At 42.3% G+C, this 20,013-nt stretch overlaps 1 protein-coding gene across 3 annotated transcripts in view; it reads right to left on the bottom strand.

Moving 5' to 3' along the window:
- Nucleotides 1–16,542, bottom strand: part of LOC138952359 (N-acetylgalactosaminyltransferase 7-like) — a 34,275-nt gene extending 17,733 nt beyond the window's left edge. For all 3 annotated transcript variants that reach the window (XM_070324015.1, XM_070324016.1, XM_070324017.1), the window contains exons 1-8: nucleotides 15,923–16,542; nucleotides 14,995–15,205; nucleotides 13,929–14,067; nucleotides 8,933–9,099; nucleotides 8,109–8,316; nucleotides 6,447–6,620; nucleotides 4,226–4,343; nucleotides 2,549–2,674 (exon numbers count right to left, since the gene is read on the bottom strand). In XM_070324015.1, coding sequence (XP_070180116.1) covers nucleotides 2,549–2,674; nucleotides 4,226–4,343; nucleotides 6,447–6,620; nucleotides 8,109–8,316; nucleotides 8,933–9,099; nucleotides 13,929–14,067; nucleotides 14,995–15,205; nucleotides 15,923–16,063 — 1,284 coding nt within the window. In that variant the 5' untranslated portion in view covers nucleotides 16,064–16,542. The remainder of the gene's footprint in view (nucleotides 1–2,548; nucleotides 2,675–4,225; nucleotides 4,344–6,446; nucleotides 6,621–8,108; nucleotides 8,317–8,932; nucleotides 9,100–13,928; nucleotides 14,068–14,994; nucleotides 15,206–15,922) is intronic.
- Between the last annotated feature and the right edge of the window lie 3,471 nt (nucleotides 16,543–20,013).

The raw sequence follows: 20,013 nt of genomic DNA, 5'->3' as shown, positions 1-20,013 counted from the left end.
TAGCTGAGATAGTCAACTGTTCCCTGGTCACCTTAGCCAGAGTGGCCAAAAGAGTGGACACGTCCTGTGCCGAAGCATCGAACCTGAATTCGAACGGATCTAAGGAAGTTGCGACAGATCTCGACAGTGACCGCTGCAAGGTTTCAGAAAGAGAAGTCAGCTCCACCAGGGACCTCCCTGCGTCCTCCAAAGCCACCATGGACGCTTCGGTGTACGGGATAGTCTTGCTAGCATTGTACCCATCTTCCCGCAAGGACGCCAGATCCGGCGAAATCGGGAGAACCGACGTGGGCAACGCAAAGTGCTCAATCAGACTGACAGGTCTAGGAGTAAGCCTCAACTTCTGAACAACAGAAACAGCTCGCTCCCCTTCCTTAGCCAGCCAAGGAATGACGTCATCCGGTGCATCGCCCCGTTGAGTCAACAAAGGCACCGCACAATTTTTCTTCTCCTTGAACACGTTCGCCATGACGTAGGCGACGGATGATGATTCCCGGAACCGGAACTGAACCTTCTGATTCTTGGACGACCGGAAATCATCAAACGCGGAAGCTGGTGGCGGAAGTCTCTCCTTGCTCCGAACCACCCCTTCCGGGAAGTACTTGAACGCTATCTCTGCTGCCGATGCCACTGCAGCCGGAAGCTTAGTAGGCAACGTAAGCTGGGTTTCATCCACCGCCGTGGAACTACCCTCGTCCATATCGACTTCCTGCTCGCCATCGCAGTCAGGAAGTTGCTCGCCGGAAAGACTGGCAAGGTCAATCCCAAAGTCACCCCTGACTTCCTGCCCCCGGGGGGGAAGAGGAGACGACATACCCGACACTGCGACAGAGGTATATGCCGAATCCCTACAAATCACAGGGCTCCTAGCCTCCGCTGACCGCGTACAATGCGTTTGGTCAGAAATGGTTTCGGAACTTTCGCCATGTACATGGTCTACTCTCTCCTGTGTTTGCAAGCCACTAACACCGGACGTACCTTTCAAAAGCGCAGGCTCCTGCAGCAAGGAAACGAGCCGGCCAGAGCCATGCTGCGGCGCGTGCACATCCGCTCGAACAACGGAAGTGGCCGCCAACCGCGAAGCTCCTGAAGTAGAAGCGGAACCGGAAGGTGAAGGCGAAGACATGATTCTCCCCAAAGACGTAACATCAATAACGCCAGTCGGAAGTGAGCGAATCTCCGCTTTCGTTGCCGTCAAATCCGAGGCCAAAGATGATACCTGCGAACTAAGTGTAAGTAACAGCAACGCAATGTCGGAGGGCATAATCCCTGAACCGCCAGGAGCCCCCGACACAACAGCATCTCTATCAACATTCTTAACAGAAACGTCTTTGTCACTGCGCGTGACCCTGTCTTTTCTCACAGACAAAATGGCGGTCGACGGCTTGTCAACAGCCACATCTGCACATTTATCAATAACCGGCTCTACAAGAGGAATGGCGAACTGTCCGGCACTCTTTCCCCTCCTAGACGAAGAAGATTTTCTAGAAGAAGAAGATTCCCCAGAAGGAGACGCTGCAGCAGTAGCCTGTCTCGAATTGGGTTTATTCTTGGCGTTATCCGCCATGGTAAACACGAACTCACAAAAATTTTCAGAACTGAAAAAATCGTACAAGTTTGCACAAACGCGACAAAATGTCGCCAAAGTTTACATAAACAGGAAAGATCTCACCGAATAACAGCAGAGGTGAAGATAAAGCTTGGCGGCAGACCAAGGGGCGAAGCCAAAGTCCGTAGACAAAGCAACAAGGCTGAAAACAGCCGGAGCGTACTTGAACAGCGACCAGACTTGTTGAACGCTGAGTTTGGAATGACAATATGGCGGCGTATGCGCGCGCATACGGAAGTCAGACTAGCAATAGTCTGGCCTTATGGGATTGATCGCTTTCTTTTTTAGAGTGGTCTCCCTTGTTACCAAGGGGACGCGTACAGCGTAACCAGCACTGAACTAGAGTTAATTGCTATTTGTGAGTTGGGTAAAGATATGTAATTCAAATCAAATCGTGTTAGTTATTGTTAGATGCCCACAGTCAAATAGAGGGGTCGCTAGGGGTGGTAACACTGTATATCACTCAGGAGTGTTTGCACTGATGGACATCTTTTTTTCTTCTTCCCTTATGCATTCAATAGTTCACTCAAACAACGAAATGAGGGCTATACCTCAATAAGACAGGAGAAACATCCACAAAAAGAAAAGAAAGACACACACGCACGGGCAATCCAGAGCTGGCTAGGAGGCAGGCAGGCAGGCAGGCAGGCAGGTAGACACACACACACACACACACACACACACACACACACACACACACACACACACACTCACACACAAACACACACACACACACATTTAAGTACCAGCTGACTGCTTTGCTAGTTGCAAGCCTTTCTTTACCAGTTGAAAGTTTAAATCCCTTGTTTTCATGCGAGGTCTTTAAACCCAATTCCACTGCCATTTTCATTTCCAATGTCCCGGGGGCGTGAGCTGTGACATGCTATGTGTGACTAACACACAGGTGAAAACAACAGATTGTCTTGTCTCTCGACTCACCACGAGGGAGAAGGGCAGCTTGGGGTTGGTCTTCACGTTGCCCAGTCCCGCCACTCGTGGACCTCTGTAGATGTGTCCCACACGTGAGCACGGCACCCACTCTGAGCTTCCACCGCACTGCCACACCTGTTGAATAACAGATTCACAGCAATGAATGTCAATATACCCCTGTAGACATGTCCCACACCTGTTGAATAACAGATTCACAGCCATGAATGTCAATATACCCCTGTAGACATGTCCCACACCTGTTGAATAACAGATTCACAGCCATGAATGTCAATATACCCCTGTAGACATGTCCCACACCTGTTGAATAACAGATTCACAGCAATGAATGTCAATTTACCCCTGTAGACATGTCCCACACCTGTTGAATAACAGATTCACAGCCATGAATGTCAATATACCCCTGTAGACATGTCCCACACCTGTTGAATAACAGATTCACAGCCATGAATGTCAATATACCCCTGTAGACATGTCCCACACCTGTTGAATAACAGATTCACAGCAATGAATGTCAATATACCCCTGTAGACATGTCCCACACCTGTTGAATAACAGATTCACAGCAATGAATGTCAATATACCCCTGTAGACATGTCCCACACCTGTTGAATAACAGATTCACAGCCATGAATGTCAATATACCCCTGTAGACATGTCCCACACCTGTTGAATAACAGATTCACAGCCATGAATGTCAATATACCCCTGTAGACATGTCCCACACCTGTTGAATAACAGATTCACAGCCATGAATGTCAATATACCCCTGTAGACATGTCCCACACCTGTTGAATAACAGATTCACAGCCATGAATGTCAATATACCCCTGTAGACATGTCCCACACCTGTTGAATAACAGATTCACAGCAATGAATGTCAATATACCCCTGTAGACATGTCCCACACCTGTTGAATAACAGATTCACAGCCATGAATGTCAATATACCCCTGTAGACATGTCCCACACCTGTTGAATAACAGATTCACAGCAATGAATGTCAATATACCCCTGTAGACATGTCCCACACGAGAAATTTTGTAAGAAAGTAATTGAAAACAGTAAGTTCAACCACCAAGGAGATTTACTTTACTTTATTTGGTGTTTAACATCGTTTTCAACCACGAAGGTTATATCGCGACGGGGAAAGGGGGGGGGGGAGATGGAATAGAGCCACTTGTTAATTGTTTCTTGTTCACAAAAGCACTAATCAAAAAATTGCTCCAGGGGCTTGCAACGTAGTACAATATATGACCTTACTGGGAGAATGCAAGTTTCCAGTACAAAGGACTTCACATTTCTTACATACTGCTTGACTAAAATCTTTACAAACATTGACTATATTCAACACAAGAAACACTTAACAAGGATAAAAGGAGAAACAGAATCCGTTAGTCGCCTCTTACGACATGCTGGGGAGCATGGGGTAAATTCTTCCCCCTAACCCGCGGGGGGGAGCACCAAGGAGATAGCTGAGCAGGTAGCAATACTAGCATGCAGAAGGAAAAAACCCACACACTGGGAAGTGCAATTCTTTAGCAGCACACTATTCCCAGGGATAGCAGCCATTCAGGGAATTTCCCAAGGACAATAAAATAAGAAATAACCAAATAAATATTATAAATAAATATACAGTTCATCACTAGACAGTGAGCATCCATTGTACCTTGAAAGCCAACTCGTAGTTTTCACCACCCCAGATCTGCAGCCCAGGATCGTATCCACCCATCTCCCAGAAGTATTTTCTGTCCATGGCAAACAGGCCTCCAGCGTGGGTGGGGGACCTGAACATTGATACAGCAAGCATGAATGAGCGTTATGCCAATCAATTATGCAGTTAATCTCAAATGAGACGCAGCATAGCTCTAGGGGCTGAAAAGATATTTGACTTTTACATAAAAAACATACTTGAAAATGTAACAATTGAGCACCTTTGGAGTAGGTCTTGTCCAACAAAAAGTCAAAATATGACCAGGTTTATGAGCACAACTGCACTTTACATATGTATGTGTGTGTGTGTGTGTGTGTGTGTGTGTGTGTGTGTGTGTGTGTGTGTGTGTGTGTGCATGTGTGCATGCGTGCGTGCGTGTGTGCATGCGTGCGTGCGTGTGCATACCTGTGTGCTTGTGGACTTTTTCTTTCAAGTAAACCATGAAAAATCAATATTTTTGTAATTGTTCTCTTCAGAAGAAAACATTATCATGCAGGATTCGTTCAGATACAGTGGGCCCAACTCCCTCCTCTTTTCACACCTCATAAAATCTGAGAAAACCAGGTCTTAAAAGGGAAAAATTCTTAAAATGATGTTAAAAGTACACGCAGGTGTTATGAACAGAAGATCTGAATAAAGAAGGTCTTAAAAAGGAGGATTCAGTCTTAATTCGGAGTGTCTTAAAAGGGGGGTTCCAATGTACAGCTACATAGCTCACTTGCCCTAAGAGCAACGCATGTTTTAACTTCCAAAATTTTAAAAATAAATTTTCATTTAATTAATATACTTACCCAACTCACATATAGCAATTAACTCTAGTTCAGTGCTGGTAACGCTGTACGCGTTCCCCTTGGTAACAAGGGAGACCACCCTAAAAAAGAGTGATCCATCCCATAATATCAGACCGATGTCCGGTCCAACATCCGCATGCGTGCGCATACGCCGCCATTTGTATCATTCGAACGAAGCCCAACTCACTACTTTTTTAGAACCCAATACCACCACAGCGGGGAGGCGGGAGGGTTTAAACGATGTGAGTTGGGTAAGTATATTAATTAAATGAAAATTTATTATTAAAATTTTGGATTAAATTACATATCATTACCCAACTCACATATAGCAGATTGCTACTATAGGTGGCGGGTATATAGCGAAATTATGATATTAGAACCTGTCCTGCGACTACCATAACAGGTAACGCGGAACTGCCGTCCTGTATCAAGACGTCTCTGAGGTAGAAGTTAATAAAAACCTCCTCAGACCGCCAGTAAGCCGACTCCAGTACTTCAGCCAAAAAGGCCCGACCGGAGGACTGCCAAAGAGGAGGCCCATGCCCTTGCCTCAAACGTTCTAGCTATAGTGAAAGGCAAAACTGCCCTAACATCTCCAGACTGTGTTAGTCAACAGGTAAACACCTGTCTGATCAACATGGAGACTCACTTGGTTAAAGTCCCTTTCGCAATATCCTTACACCTGCTGTGTTAAGTGATATCATAAAAACTTCTGACTCTCTGACCAATTGCCGAGTCCGTGACAGGTACCTTCTGAGCGTCCTCACGGGACAAATAACCACATCAAGCTCCCCAGGAGCAAGAATCCAGTGTATCAGTCCATCTAGGTAAGGTTGACTACAAAACGTCATACCTCTACCAGAGTAGATAGACCTTCTTCCCTCCATAATTCAGTGTTTAACGTCGTTTTCAACCGTTCAAGGTTAAATCACGACGGAGATGAAAGATAAGGCAAAAGCCCTTTGATTCAATGATCTAACAAGATCCGTGAAAGACAGAAACATCCTCGAAACTCGAAATGTTCAGCTGGCTAAACGTGACTCTAAAGGAACCAAACTCATGCTTCAAGAATTGAAAGTGCAATTGGAAGCTGGTTGCCCCCATTACCGCTTAAATGCCGAGGATAAATCACGACCGAGATGAAAGATACAAATGGCGGCGTATGCGCACGCATACGGATGTTGGACCGGACATCGGTCTGATATTATGGGATGGATCACTCTTTTTTAGGGTGGTCTCCCTTGTTACCAAGGGGAACGCGTACAGCGTTACCAGCACTGAACTAGAGTTAATTGCTATATGTGAGTTGGGTAATGATATGTAATTTAATCATGGTTTACACTGTGATTTAAAGTCATTTACAAAGCATTAACAGATGAACTCACTTGTAAGGTTCACTGGCGTGTTCACGTGTAGCAAGTTCTTTCTCTGGCACCACACTCTCCTTGTACAAGAACCCCCACTCAAAGATTCCTCGATGGTGGCGAGAGTCGTACACAGAATAGTAGGCCATGGTGTCCCAGTTTACTCCATCCACGATCGGCACTGCCAGGATTGTTCTGAACACACAAATAAAAGAATGAAGTCATTCGACAATCCACACTGCCAAGATTGTTCTTAACACACACAAATAAAAGAAAGAAACCAAACAAAAGTCTTACGTCGAGTAGAAAAAGACCAACCATTAAAGAGAATAAAGCTGCTTGATCAATTTATACGTGAAAACATATTTTTAAAAGTTACTTATTAGTGATCCACAATTTTTGAATTTAAAGGAATTACCGTACTTTCCGGGTCATAAGGCGCGACTTTTTTCCTCGAGTTTGACCCCTGCGTCTTGTATAACGAAGCGCCTAATCCGTGTATGAAATACGAAAAAAATCAAAGAGACCGCCTGAGTACCAGTTAAACAACTTGTGATAATGCATGTTTCAGCTACTAGGTACTACCCTGGCCAAGTTTCCTCTCAAGACAACAAAGAGACCGCCCCATAGGTTAAACTGGTCACTGACCCCGGTGCAGGAAGTGTTTCCTCTCTCAGATCTATGACAGGGGAACCACCTCTCATAGCAAAAACTGGGTCATTGACCCCTGGGAAGAAGGTCAGTGTCTAAACAAGGCAACCCAGCTATCACAATGGACCTGACTTTGATCTCCCCGCACACACAGAGCACCGGTATACTTTTTTAATTTTGGTGCGCCCTATCGGCCTCCTGCGCCCAATGGGTGACTGGAATACAATTTTTTTTAAAAAGAGGGGGGTGCGCCTTATGCGCTGTAGCGCCTTGTAACCCGGAAAGTACGGTACACAAAAATGATTAATTGCCTCCTATGAAGATCAAACAAACAAAAACACTCCCTGATTTCACACCATGGAACATGTGCAAATCAATATGAAATTTCCAATATCAAAGAGCTAAAAAGAGTAACAATTGCAGCTTCTCAGACACATAAGGCAGATCAATATCCACACACGCAAATAGCCTCAAATACCAAGTTGAAACTTTCTTCTCAAGTTAATAATCCTTCACTTCACACAAAATCAAGATTCACAGCTGCGGGAGTCATAACAGTAAGCCACTGGAATATACCTTGAGCTAACTTGGATTTTTGTTTGTTTAAATGCACTGAGGAGTTACACTTGATTGCTCAATAAATTTCAATGCAAGTGTTAAATCCAAAAGGCTAAAAAGAAATAAATCCTAAAACACTAACAGTAATTTTTCAACAAATGGTCATGTTACCTACTATCACCAGAAATACTACAAATAGTACACTCTCTTTGGCCACATAATGGAATCTGAAGCAAGAAATTGTAGTTTCGACCAACCTCGATCTCCTAAAACATACTGCCAGCATGTCCAGTTTTGCACATAAAACCTAGACTGCGATCGAGATGACTGAAGACACTTTTCCAAGTATGTAAATAATTAGGAAACACTGTCAGGCTAGATTGATTGATCTCACTTCAATAAAAAAAAAACTTCTTCTGTCAACAAAAAACGTGCACAGTCATAATCTCACTTTACACGTGATCATTCACGAACCTGTCATATTTGATCCTAGCCAGCAAAGGTACCAGCCAGTTGCGGTTGCATTCACAATGAGCGTCCAGAAAGACGATGACATCTCCAGTAGATAGCTCAGCTCCCCGGTTACGCGCCTGGATGAGGCCCATGCGCTCAGCGTTGCGGTAAACTTTCACCTTCCCATTCCACTGTTTGACGTAGTCATCCAGTGGACCTTTCAGGAAATCTAATAAGAACAAAAATCAAAACAATAGAAATTTTGATCAGAACAAAATGTAAAGCTGTCTTTATGCATGGCCAAACACACACACACACACACACACACACACACACACACACACACACACACACACACACCTTTGTCACTGTCATCATCCACCATGACCACCTCGTGCAGGAGGTGTGAAGGGGAAGGTGTTGATCACACACACACACACACACACACACACACACACACACACACACAAACCTTTGTCACTGTCATCATCCACCATGACCACCTCGTGCAGGAGGTGTGAAGGGGAAGGTGTTGATCACACACACACACACACACACCACACACACACACACACACACACACACACACACACACCTTTGTCACTGTCATCATCCACCATGACCACCTCGTGCAGGAGGTGTGGAGGGGAGGTGTTGATCACACACACACACACACCACACACACACACACACACACACACACACACACACACACACACCTTTGTCACTGTCATCATCCACCATGACCACCTCGTGCAGGAGGTGTGGAGGGGAAGGTGTTGATCACACACACACACACACACACACACACACACACACACACACACACACACACACACACACACCTTTGTCACTGTCATCATCCACCATGACCACCTCGTGCAGGAGGTGTGGAGGGGAGGTGTTGATGACACTGTGGACTGTTCTCACCAGGGTGGACCACCCCTCGTTGTGGAACACCAGGATCACACTGGCTGTCGGCAGTTCTTCTGGGTAGTGCCAGTACTTACACCTGCAAACAAACACACTCTCAATTAAAGAAAACTAATAATACTTGAGGAAAAGGGTCCTCAGATTGCTTCCAAAATGATACCATAAGATTCTGCGTTACAAATAATGCTACCGCGCAGAAGGACTGCCTTCACGCACGTACATACACACATTTGCATACACTCACACGCACACACACACACAAACACATACGCATACACACTTCAACAAAACATTAATTTAATAATAAGGCTATTTCAACTGCTCTTCAGGTTAAGACTAAGAGCAAGAGAATGTCTTTGAAAGTCAGGGCACTGTCCTCCTTTCGGCTTCAAGAGTTTGTTTTATTCGTCTTAGTGATGGTTGAGTTGGGTTACTTAGTATAGTAATTGCACGACTTGTTTTCTTTATTATGTCTTTTGCCTTCTTATTAGACTCTAAACCTGAGTTACCTTATGGCCTTGTTTCCAGGGAAGCAGAAATCGACCAGGTGCGGAAATGTCAGTTTGGAAACTGTATCACAAACTTTTCTTATGAAAGATTTACAGCTCCAAGACTGCATGATTGTCAAAAGTCTGTGCGCGATGAATTTCTAATGTTTCCTTGGAACAATTTAAGCTAGGCCATATCTTACACGGGAGCTCAGGGTTTTACATCTTTGGTGGTTTTTTTTTATGGAGTGTGTTAATTGTGGGGGGCTTTATTTCTTTGTCAATTCTTGATTGCAGAAATTAAAAGCCCACGAAAATAATTAAGCCCACAATCATAAGCCCGCAATCATAAATGTTAATATGTACAATGTACTGGTGTAATCAGGAGGTTCAGCAGGTGTGACAGTGTGTAAGTTGTGGAAGGCAGTGGGGGATGGGGAATTAACGAGGTCTAAAATTGCTAATATTTTCTTGCAGTGAATACACACAGTGAATCCCCCGATATTTTGTGTGTGGAGAAAATCAGATCTTGAAAATGAGGGAGTCTTAGAGGTGTGCAAGTGTGCGTGTGTGTGTGTGTGTGTTTGTGCATGCTATACGTGGAGGGGGGGGGGGTGGTGTCTAAAAACGAGTTTTACTGTATTTGTGTTCTACAAACTGTGACATAGCTCAATCAAATTGTTTCCACCTACACCACAAACACTCTATCTATATACGGGTGGCAATTCTTTCTTTCTTTATTTGGTGTTTAACGTCGTTTTCAACCGTTCAAGGTTATATCACGACGGGGAAATGGGGGGGGAGGGGGGGGGGGGGGGGGGCTTGGGATAGAGCCACTTGTTAATTGTTTCTTGTTCAAAAAGCACTAATCAAAAAATTGCTCCAGGGGCTTGCAACGTAGTACATATATATGACCTTACTGGGAGAATGCAAGTTTCCAGTACAAAGGACTTAACATTTCTTACATATACTGCTTGACTAAAATCTTTACAAACATTGACTATATTCTATTCAAGAAACACTTAACAAGGGTAAAAGGAGAAACAGAATCCGTTAGTCGCCTCTTACGACATGCTGGGGAGCATCGGGTAAATTCTTCCCCCTAACCCGCCGGGGGTACGGGTGGCAATCAAGTCAATAAAACAAGCATTCCCCCCAAAAGCCTGGTGGGCCAGCCATTTTCACACACACATGAACAATGCAGGGGTGTGTGTCAGATCAATGAAAAGCTTAAACTAGCACACAATGGCAACAGATGTGCTATGTAAGGACCATGTTACAACACAGCTGGCGCGGAGAAAGTTCTTGAGACACATGAATGCATATTAAACTAGATTGTGTGTCCCTTTTCTAAGCTGAAGGATGCCATGGTAAATGTATGCACACTGATTCTAATGTAACGGTGGTTTTGTCCTAAATGCACACTGCAAATATTCTTTTTTTCAAAATGTGACTTCATTTTGATCCAACAGGACAAGCCAGGAGACTGTTGTGAACTATTTCAGCTATTTGACCTCAAGCATCCATAAAATACACACACACAACCATATATACTTAAAAACATGCACACGTACAGACACTCATACATACGCATATTTTATACTTGTAACCTGAACACATAATATATGCGGATTCTCAAAAACGCTCACACACACACACACACACACACACACACACAGACACACACACACACACACACACACACACACACACACACACACACACAGCACACAACCACACTCACTCAAACACACAATCATAAAAACACTTTAATTTAAAACTTCAAATAAATGCAGGTGATAAATATCTGCATGCCCTCAGAGAATAATATATATATTATGTTACTTGTAGTATATATATGTCAACTGCTGCAACTCTTTCCCCATAAATTAATGTCAGAGATAACATCCTTCTGTATAACATATTAGCATACCACATGCAGAACAGGGCATACAATAAATTTTATAACATACATGTAATTGTAATTGCATTTTTTTTTTTCGCCATCCAAACACTCAGTATTGTTTTTGAAACTGTTGATAGAGTTTAACATGTGAGAAGCAATCTAAAGAAAAAATAGATCCTAATTAAACCAATTTCCCATACCAGTAAAAAATAAATTAATTGTGACACATGAGCTGCGAGAACAGGATACAGAGAAACACAAAATGAATGTAGGACAAAAGAAGTTGATGGCAAAGAAACGTTTAAGTCCCCATAATACAATTTTCAAGAATTTTTTCTTTTCTTTTTTGTGTGCGGCTAGCAACAGGTCGTGCTGACTGACAGCTATGCAGGGCCAATCCCCTGGCGCCTAAGATAGAGACAAACATGAAATTACAAAACCCTAGATAGAGACAAACATGAAATTACAAAACCCTAGATAGAGACAAACATGAAATTACAAAACCCTAGATAGAGACAAACATGAAATTACAAAACCCTAGATAGAGACAAACATGAAATTACAAAACCCTAGATAGAGACAAACATGAAATTACAAAACCCTAGATCTCTATAGAGACAAACATGAAATTACAAAACCCTAGATAGAGACAAACATGAAATTACAAAACCCTAGATAGAGACAAACATGAAATTACAAAACCCTAGATAGAGACAAACATGAAATTACAAAACCCTAGATAGAGACAAACATGAAATTACAAAACCCTAGATAGAGACAAACATGAAATTACAAAACCCTAGATAGAGACAAACATGAAATTACAAAACCCTAGATAGAGACAAACATGAAATTACAAAACCCTAGATAGAGACAAACATGAAATTACAAAACCCTAAATAGAGACAAACATGAAATTACAAAACCCTAGATAGAGACAAACATGAAATTACAAAACTCTAGATAGAGACAAACATGAAATTACAAAACCCTAGATAGAGACAAACATGAAATTACAAAACCCTAGATAGAGACAAACATGAAATTACAAAACCCTAGATAGAGACAAACATGAAATTACAAAACCCTAGATAGAGACAAACATGAAATTACAAAACCCTAGAGACAAACATGAAATTACAAAACCCTAAATAGAGACAAACATGAAATTACAAAACCCTAGATAGAGACAAACATGAAATTACAAAACCCTAGATAGAGACAAACATGAAATTACAAAACCCTAAATAGAGACAAACATGAAATTACAAAACCCTAGATAGAGACAAACATGAAATTACAAAACCCTAGATAGAGACAAACATGAAATTACAAAACAGCCGAAGAGTACACAGACACCGAGTTTTCTGTCTGGAAAATGTGTTTTTTTGTAAAAAGGGGAATAACATACATAGAGTGTAATAAAAACAGGAAGAAAGTAACCCCTTTTTTCTCAAAAAGTCTGGACTTACCAACATTAATTTGACAGCTAGTCCATTGAGAGCACAGGTTAGTTAATTTCACACAATTAGTGAATAACTCAGCTGTTAATTCTGCTTTGAATGAAAATGCTTGCATAATTTTTAGTGTTTATCAAATTCAACAAGGATTGCTCTGTTTAAAAACAAAGAAACAGAGAGAAAGAGTGGGAGGGAGGGAGGGAGGGAGGGAGGGAGGGAGAGAGAGAATCCACATACACACACACACATGAGCGCACACACATACACTCACACATAGGGACAGAGAGAGATTGAAAGAGAGACGGAGAGAGGGAGAGAGAGAGAGAGAGACAGAGAGAGAGAGAGAGAGAGAGAGAGAGAGAGAGAGACAGAGAGACAGACAGACAGACAGACAGACAGACAGACAGAGGTTGGAACAGATAAAGGGATAAAGCCTAGGTGATCATTAACCTACTGTGAGCACTACCAGTACCACATCATCTCAGGTTATGCCAATTACTGTACATGTATTCTGTTTCTTCCCAAACCAGACTGGATAGAGCCTGCTTGAACGAACCGACGCTGTTCTCAATCAATATCAGTTAAACACAACTTCTTCCCCTTCAAAAGCCACAAACCTAATACATGAACATCAGCTACCACAGCTGTGCCTGCAGGACATTTTATGAGAGTGAGAGAGAGTGAGAAAGAGAGAAAGCGAGATCGAGAGAGTACCCGTATGATTCTATGAATGCATATGTGTGTGTGTGTGTGTGTGTGTGTGTGTGTGTGTGTGTGTGTGTGTGTGTGTGTGTGTGTGTGTGTGTGTGTGTGTGTGTTTGTTTGTGTGAGAGGGAGTGCGCGTGTGTTTCAAATAAAGTTTATGTGTATGTATGTGCGTCTCTGAGCATGTACATGTACTTGCATTTATTCATGCACAAATTCACCTCTACACCTAAGACAAAGTCAAACGGATCAATAGGCTAAATCAATCTAAAAGACGGAACAGCAACGCAGAGTAAGGGAGGAGATTGGCAGCAATTGTTTTGTCAGGATTAAAATTTAATGTACTCACTCGTCCATGCGTGTGTCTGGAATGCTCCTGTTCATGGCAATCTTGTCACTGGCCACCATGTTGAAACCAAATTCTCTGACCGTCTGGTCTGCTTTGGCTTTCTCTTCCATACTGGTGATGACTGGTTTGCCATCTTCACCTGAAAACAGGAAATCCATTCAAGGAAGAATGAGTTTGAATGGAAATGAATAACACCGGGGGTCCAGGGGCCCACATAGGTCCACTGGTGGGGTCTGTATGGGGGCAACACCAGCGCTGAAAGTCCACAAAATGGGGCACTCTCCTTTGGCTAGTACTTCTCATAATTTACTAGCCAGAGAGCAAATTTTACTTGCCAAACCAACCATTTCAATTCAGTGTTTCAGCAACTTTACTCGCCTTTGGCGAGTTGATTAACAATTCTACTCGCCATTTACAGATTTCTACTCGCCATGGCGAGTAAAATACTTGCCACTTTCAGGCCTGAACACTCCCAGAAGCTGAAGCATTTTGGCCTTGTAGTTGTAAATATGAATGTAACCCCCTCTGGTAAAAGATAAAATCATAAACAGTGCATGCATAGAACCACACTGTTGTGTCCCTCTTACCTGGGTTAAACTATCATTTTTTGCGTCTTAAAAAAAAAAAGTTTTTTGTTTGTTTTGTTTTCTCGGAAATTTATCCGCGAAATCGTGGAGATTTGGATTTTCTGTGAAAAGGAGAGCCAATTATAGTTTGCTGTATTGCTCTGTGCTGTCATAATAATTATGTTTTAGCACCCTCACCCTTTCTAGGCACTTCAGTTCAACACCTTTATGCAGTATGTGCTCTTTGTTTTTTAATCTGCTCCTTTCCCCCCAGCCTTAACGTAAGAAGTTAATTAGGCCCAAAAGCTGAGGTTTCCAATTTGGGTTGACTTTTATATCACTTTATTAATTCAGTAAAATGTGACCCGTTTCATTAACAATTCTTGTGGTATTTTGCAAACAAAACAATTTCACAAATATCTGACAAGCATTTGAACTTCAAGATGACGCTTTAAGGCCAGAATAGGCTGACACAGGCAACAAACACACACATTACGAACCTGGTTTGTAACTTTTGGGTGGTTCTTTTGGCTCATAATTTCCCAAAACATCTTTCTTGAAAATTGCAGCTGGAGGTTTTGGCTTATCCAAAGCATCATTCTGCAGACCGTTTTTCCCTTCCTCGCCTTTTGCATTCCCCCCAGCAGGGGGCTGAGGCATCACATGTTCCTCATTTTTGCCAGGCACAGGTCCTCCTTTGAAGTCAGCCTTCTGTTTAAGAAAAAATCCAAACAGTTAATAGCTAGGTTAAACATCAAACGCAGAAGAAGAAGAATAGCTAGGTTAGGATTTCATGCAAGCATCAAATACTATACAGTCCATGTTTCAGTTAGAACTGTCCATCTCTTTTTCATTCATATTTTGGTTCTCTACTTTTTGCTTTCACTTTTTATCTGTGTCCTGAAGAAGCCTCCATAGGTGAAAAAATTAATGTTGACATCGTGCTGTCCCTGTCTTTGTCAGTTAAGAATTCTCTTGTGTTTAAAAAAAAATGTCAGAATGAAAATATTTCATCTTACAGGTGCACAGACTACAGGCTGTCCGTGATGTACATGCTAATCATCCTTTTTACCAATTAATGCTGATCAGTGTAATCATACCAATATAAACTGATGCTTATGAATCAAACGATCACCAAGTGAGAAAAAACATTTCTTTCAAGTCCACATCAATTGTCTTTCAGTTAAGTCTTAATCACAGCCTTTAACTAGTTTAAGTGGTGTTTTCTATTCAGATTCTCTATGGGGAAAAAAGAGGATTTATTGACACTGGTTCAAACTAAGAAAATGTCTCAGAACAATGATAGTATGTGAGAGAGAGAGAGAGAGAGAGAGAGAGAGAGAGAGAGAGAGAGAGAGAGAGAGAGAGAGAGAGAGAGAGAGAGAGAGAGAGAGAGAGAGAGAGAGAGAGAGAGAAGAACAATCTTACATCAATTGACAAGTGTTCTGTGCTTCTCTTCTTCTCTCCTGAACCAACAAATCTGAACACAGCATAGGAACAAAAGAAGAGACACGAGGCAATGATAGAAATTTTCAGCACAGCCCGACGTTTAAAAAACACAATCCTCATTGTTGACAAAATATAACAGAAAAGTCTCTAGTCAACACAAGCGGCTTCGGGAAGTTTTCAGAGCTCTAACAAACTTGAAAACAAACACGCTGCATTTGGTATTTGCCACAAGCGTGTCCAACGTGACTGCTCGAGTTCCAGAGAACTGTATACACCTCTCTTAAAAGTCTTATCTATGTTGCTGCCGTTATCAGCAGTGAGTACAAAACGAATCGATTCGTTGGTGTTGGTGTTACAGTGTCTCTGCGAGCTTAGCTTCCGGAAAAGCAGACGATTCTTTTCCTGTGCCACTGGTCATGCGATTAACACCTTAATCACAAGAGCAGGCAAGCAGAATGACGCCTGTGCGCGAGTCAACTCATAAATGCAAAGATGAAAATCGCCGAAGTAGTGTGGGAAAGAAAAAAAATATAGAAGTGCAATAAGCACTGATGGCGAAAAACAGTTGACGTTGCAGACATGCGACGAGGATGCACAACAGCAACAGTGATCTCCCTTGATTGCCAATTTGTTCTATTGACGTTTTTGGACCTCCGTCACCTCCGCAAAACAAAACCTTTGTCCTTATATTATTTTAGAAAGGCCATATAGAATTACACTAACATATTTCCATCCAGTTATGTACCAAAATATTGATTTTGAATTGATAAAGTGTTAATTTTATTCATGTGTTAATCTACATCTGTTTCAACAGGCACCATCTAACTCAAAACCACTAGTTTTTTTTACCCAGCCCAGACACCCCCAGGCTTAACTTTTACATACATTACAAACATCATTGTTTGAACGCCAAAGGACATTCGTGTTGCTCTCCCTGGAGAGCCAGAAGTTTTCCAAAGGATTAATTTTTTAGTGTGCTGGTATGCCGGGTGAATTTTAGCTTTGTTCTAGCGCTGGGGGAAGTTTGAAAATAGAGAGTTACGGTATGTAGGTCAAGAAAGACGGAGATATGTGATGTACGTTCAACTACCTACCTGTGATGTTCTCCGGCTTGAAGAATGAAGTCGGAGCAGGCATATTAGATTTGAACAAGGGGTCAGTAAGCCAATTTATTTGTAACATTACCCACTTATAAACGGCCTCAAACACCCCCTCAGTATGGCGGCATAGGGTCATTATTTGGCAAGATAAAGGTTAACAAAACTGACGGTTTTGGATACAAATTTGATTTGTCTTTCCAGTGGCATGCAAAATTATGCCAGATCAGTTTTAGCTGTTCTGATTTTTTATGCTGATTTTAACATGGGAGCCCCGTTTTTGTGAATTTGATTTTCAGGGGTGCCTGTGTTGTAGGTTCCACTGTATAGACACTACGTACCTCATGCAAAGTCAATTGCATGGTGAAGGCAAGTCCTCCTGCATGGTATAGGGTACCATTATTTGTAATGCAGAATCTTATGGGAAACAAATTAAAAGCGATCTGAGGGCCTTTTCTTGTTTAACACATCAGCATTAAAAAGGCATGCACACTACTTCCCATGAAATCAGTTTGGCTCACCATCTCTTATTTGGCCAGACTTTTACATGGGATAAGACCAACCCTCCATGGTCGCATACCAAAAGTAAACAGCCTGGGTGCCTGTGGTGGGAATTGTTTTGATGAATTCATTTGCTAAAAGCCACTGGTGGGTTTTTAAGAAATTAATGCATCAACAAAATACAACTCACCACACAAGCAGCCGGTCATGGTGTTGATTTTTGGTACGTGTCCAAGTGGAGGGATGGTACGTCTTATCTCATCAGATACCCCCCCCCCCCCCCCCGCCAACAAACACACACACAACCCCCGTACACATACCCACACATAAAAACACACTACCCCCCCCACACACACACACACACAAAAAAGCAAGTCGCGTGAAGCGATATAAAATCAGACATGGGACTTGTCCGAATATTTTCCTTAGCTCACAGACCATTCTTGAGATCGATGCAAATTCGTTGAGAAAAAAAAAGGGGGGGGGGGTGGTATGAACCGTTCAGCTGAAGCTGTCTGCGTCTGAAGTCAGTGCATTCGCACCCCAGCACTCGTGTGAACCCATAGCAGTATTATGGGTCGCGTTTGATTGGCTGTCAATCTCCGACGATTATTGCCTAGGCCTAATTATTCACCGATGGCGGTTTGCGGGTTGTTTTGATTGGCTTTTCTTTATTTGGTGTTTACTGAACGTCGTTTTCAATCACGAAGGTTATATCGCGACGGAGAAAGGGGGGGGAGATGGGATAGAGCCACTTGTTAATTGTTTCTTGTTCACAAAAGCACTAATAAAAAAATTGTTCCAGGGGCTTGCAACGTAGTACAATATATTACCTTACTGGGAGAATGCAAGTTTCCAGTACAAAGGACTTAACATTTCTTACATACTGCTTGACTAAAATCTGTACAAACATTGACTATATTCTATACAAGAAACACTTAACAAGGGTAAAAGGAGAAACAGAATCCGTTAGTCGCCTCTTACAACATGCTGGGGAGCATCGGGTACATTTTTCCCCCTAACCCGCGGGTTTTTTTTGCCGATCTCCAAACGCCGAAGGTGAAAAAGGTAGCATCATGGCGTCTGGATTCCCGGTATTGTTTTGTCGGCTTTGGAAGCTCTTACGACCGACGACCAAAGTGTGAAAAGCAAGTGGAAAGCCAACTGGCTGTCAGAAGAAGTGACTGTCATTATCAACAAGAAAGAAAGGCGCCAGCTCATTGGCGACAGTATCGCCAAGATATTCATTCCCGGTCAGGCCGTGTGCACGTGGTGCGACAACGGCCACTGCGTGGTGAAATACGGACTTGGTGGAAAAAATGTGTTGGTTCTGAAAGTTTTCAAGTAAGTTTTGTGTGTGTGTGATTGTTATAAATTACACTTTTGTTTAAAATGCTAAAACATATTATTCTTGTGGTTTTTATAGCTTTTTAAAAAGGCATGATCTAATTTTTTGCTATCAGGATAGGCCCCAAAATGGCCTTTATAATTCTAACATTCATTTTCCGTCAGGGGGGTTTTGCCTGAACCCCCTACCGGGGCATTGCCCCTGGACCCCATCAGTGGCCTATGCGGCCCCTGGACCCCGGCTTAGTTTCCTACTTTTGGAACATTTGCTGGTCTCATGTCTGATAAAAACATTTAGTCAAGATCAACACCACAAACCAATCATCGCCGAGACTACATTCAGATAGTCTCGGCTATATTAAACCATACCGAAGACCGAGACGGGTCACGCTCGCCGCCGCGAAGCACGCGCGTCCGTAGTATTTAAATTACTGCACCTATTATCTTTTATTCTGAGCACAGTCATTTTTAGAGTAAACATGACATATCTATATATTTTTGAATTGAGAAGAAGACGAGGAATACAATGCAATCAATCTTAAATCTGTTTGCGAAAGATCGATTTTAATGACAACTTTATGAGCAAACTCATAAATTAATTTTTAAGCCTCCAAGCTGAAATGCAATACCAAATCCGGGCTTCGTCGAAGATTACTTGATCAAAGTTTCAACCGATTTGGTTCAAAAATGAGAGCGTGACAGTGCTGCCTCAACGTCCCCTGCGAAGTCTGAAACATTAAAAATGTTCGTTCATGCTCATAATTATAATGCCTCATATTAATTTTCCTTCCACATTATGGGATGGCTGCAGTGATGTTCACTTATTGAAACTCAATTCTTTGTACCGTCGTGCTGCAAAACTTATCCTGTATGAATCGCACATGTCTACAAAAATGAAGTTAAACAGCCTTAATTTCCTTCCCCTGAAAACCCACCTTGCATACAATAAGGCTGTCTTTATGTATAAATTAGTTCATGGTGATGTGCCCAGTTATGTGCAATCCTATTTTACACATGTTACGAAGAGGTATGGGTCTCAAAATTTACTTCCTCCAATTCCTCGTATAGATCTTTATAAATCCAGCTTAGCTTTTTCAGGATCATCTCTGTGGAATTCTTTGCCAA

This window comes from Littorina saxatilis, linkage group LG17 (genome assembly GCF_037325665.1).
Source record: "Littorina saxatilis isolate snail1 linkage group LG17, US_GU_Lsax_2.0, whole genome shotgun sequence".
Classification (NCBI taxonomy): domain Eukaryota; kingdom Metazoa; phylum Mollusca; class Gastropoda; order Littorinimorpha; family Littorinidae; genus Littorina; species Littorina saxatilis.
Note: the sequence above shows the minus strand (reverse complement) of the source record. Positions and strands in the feature narration are given on the sequence as shown.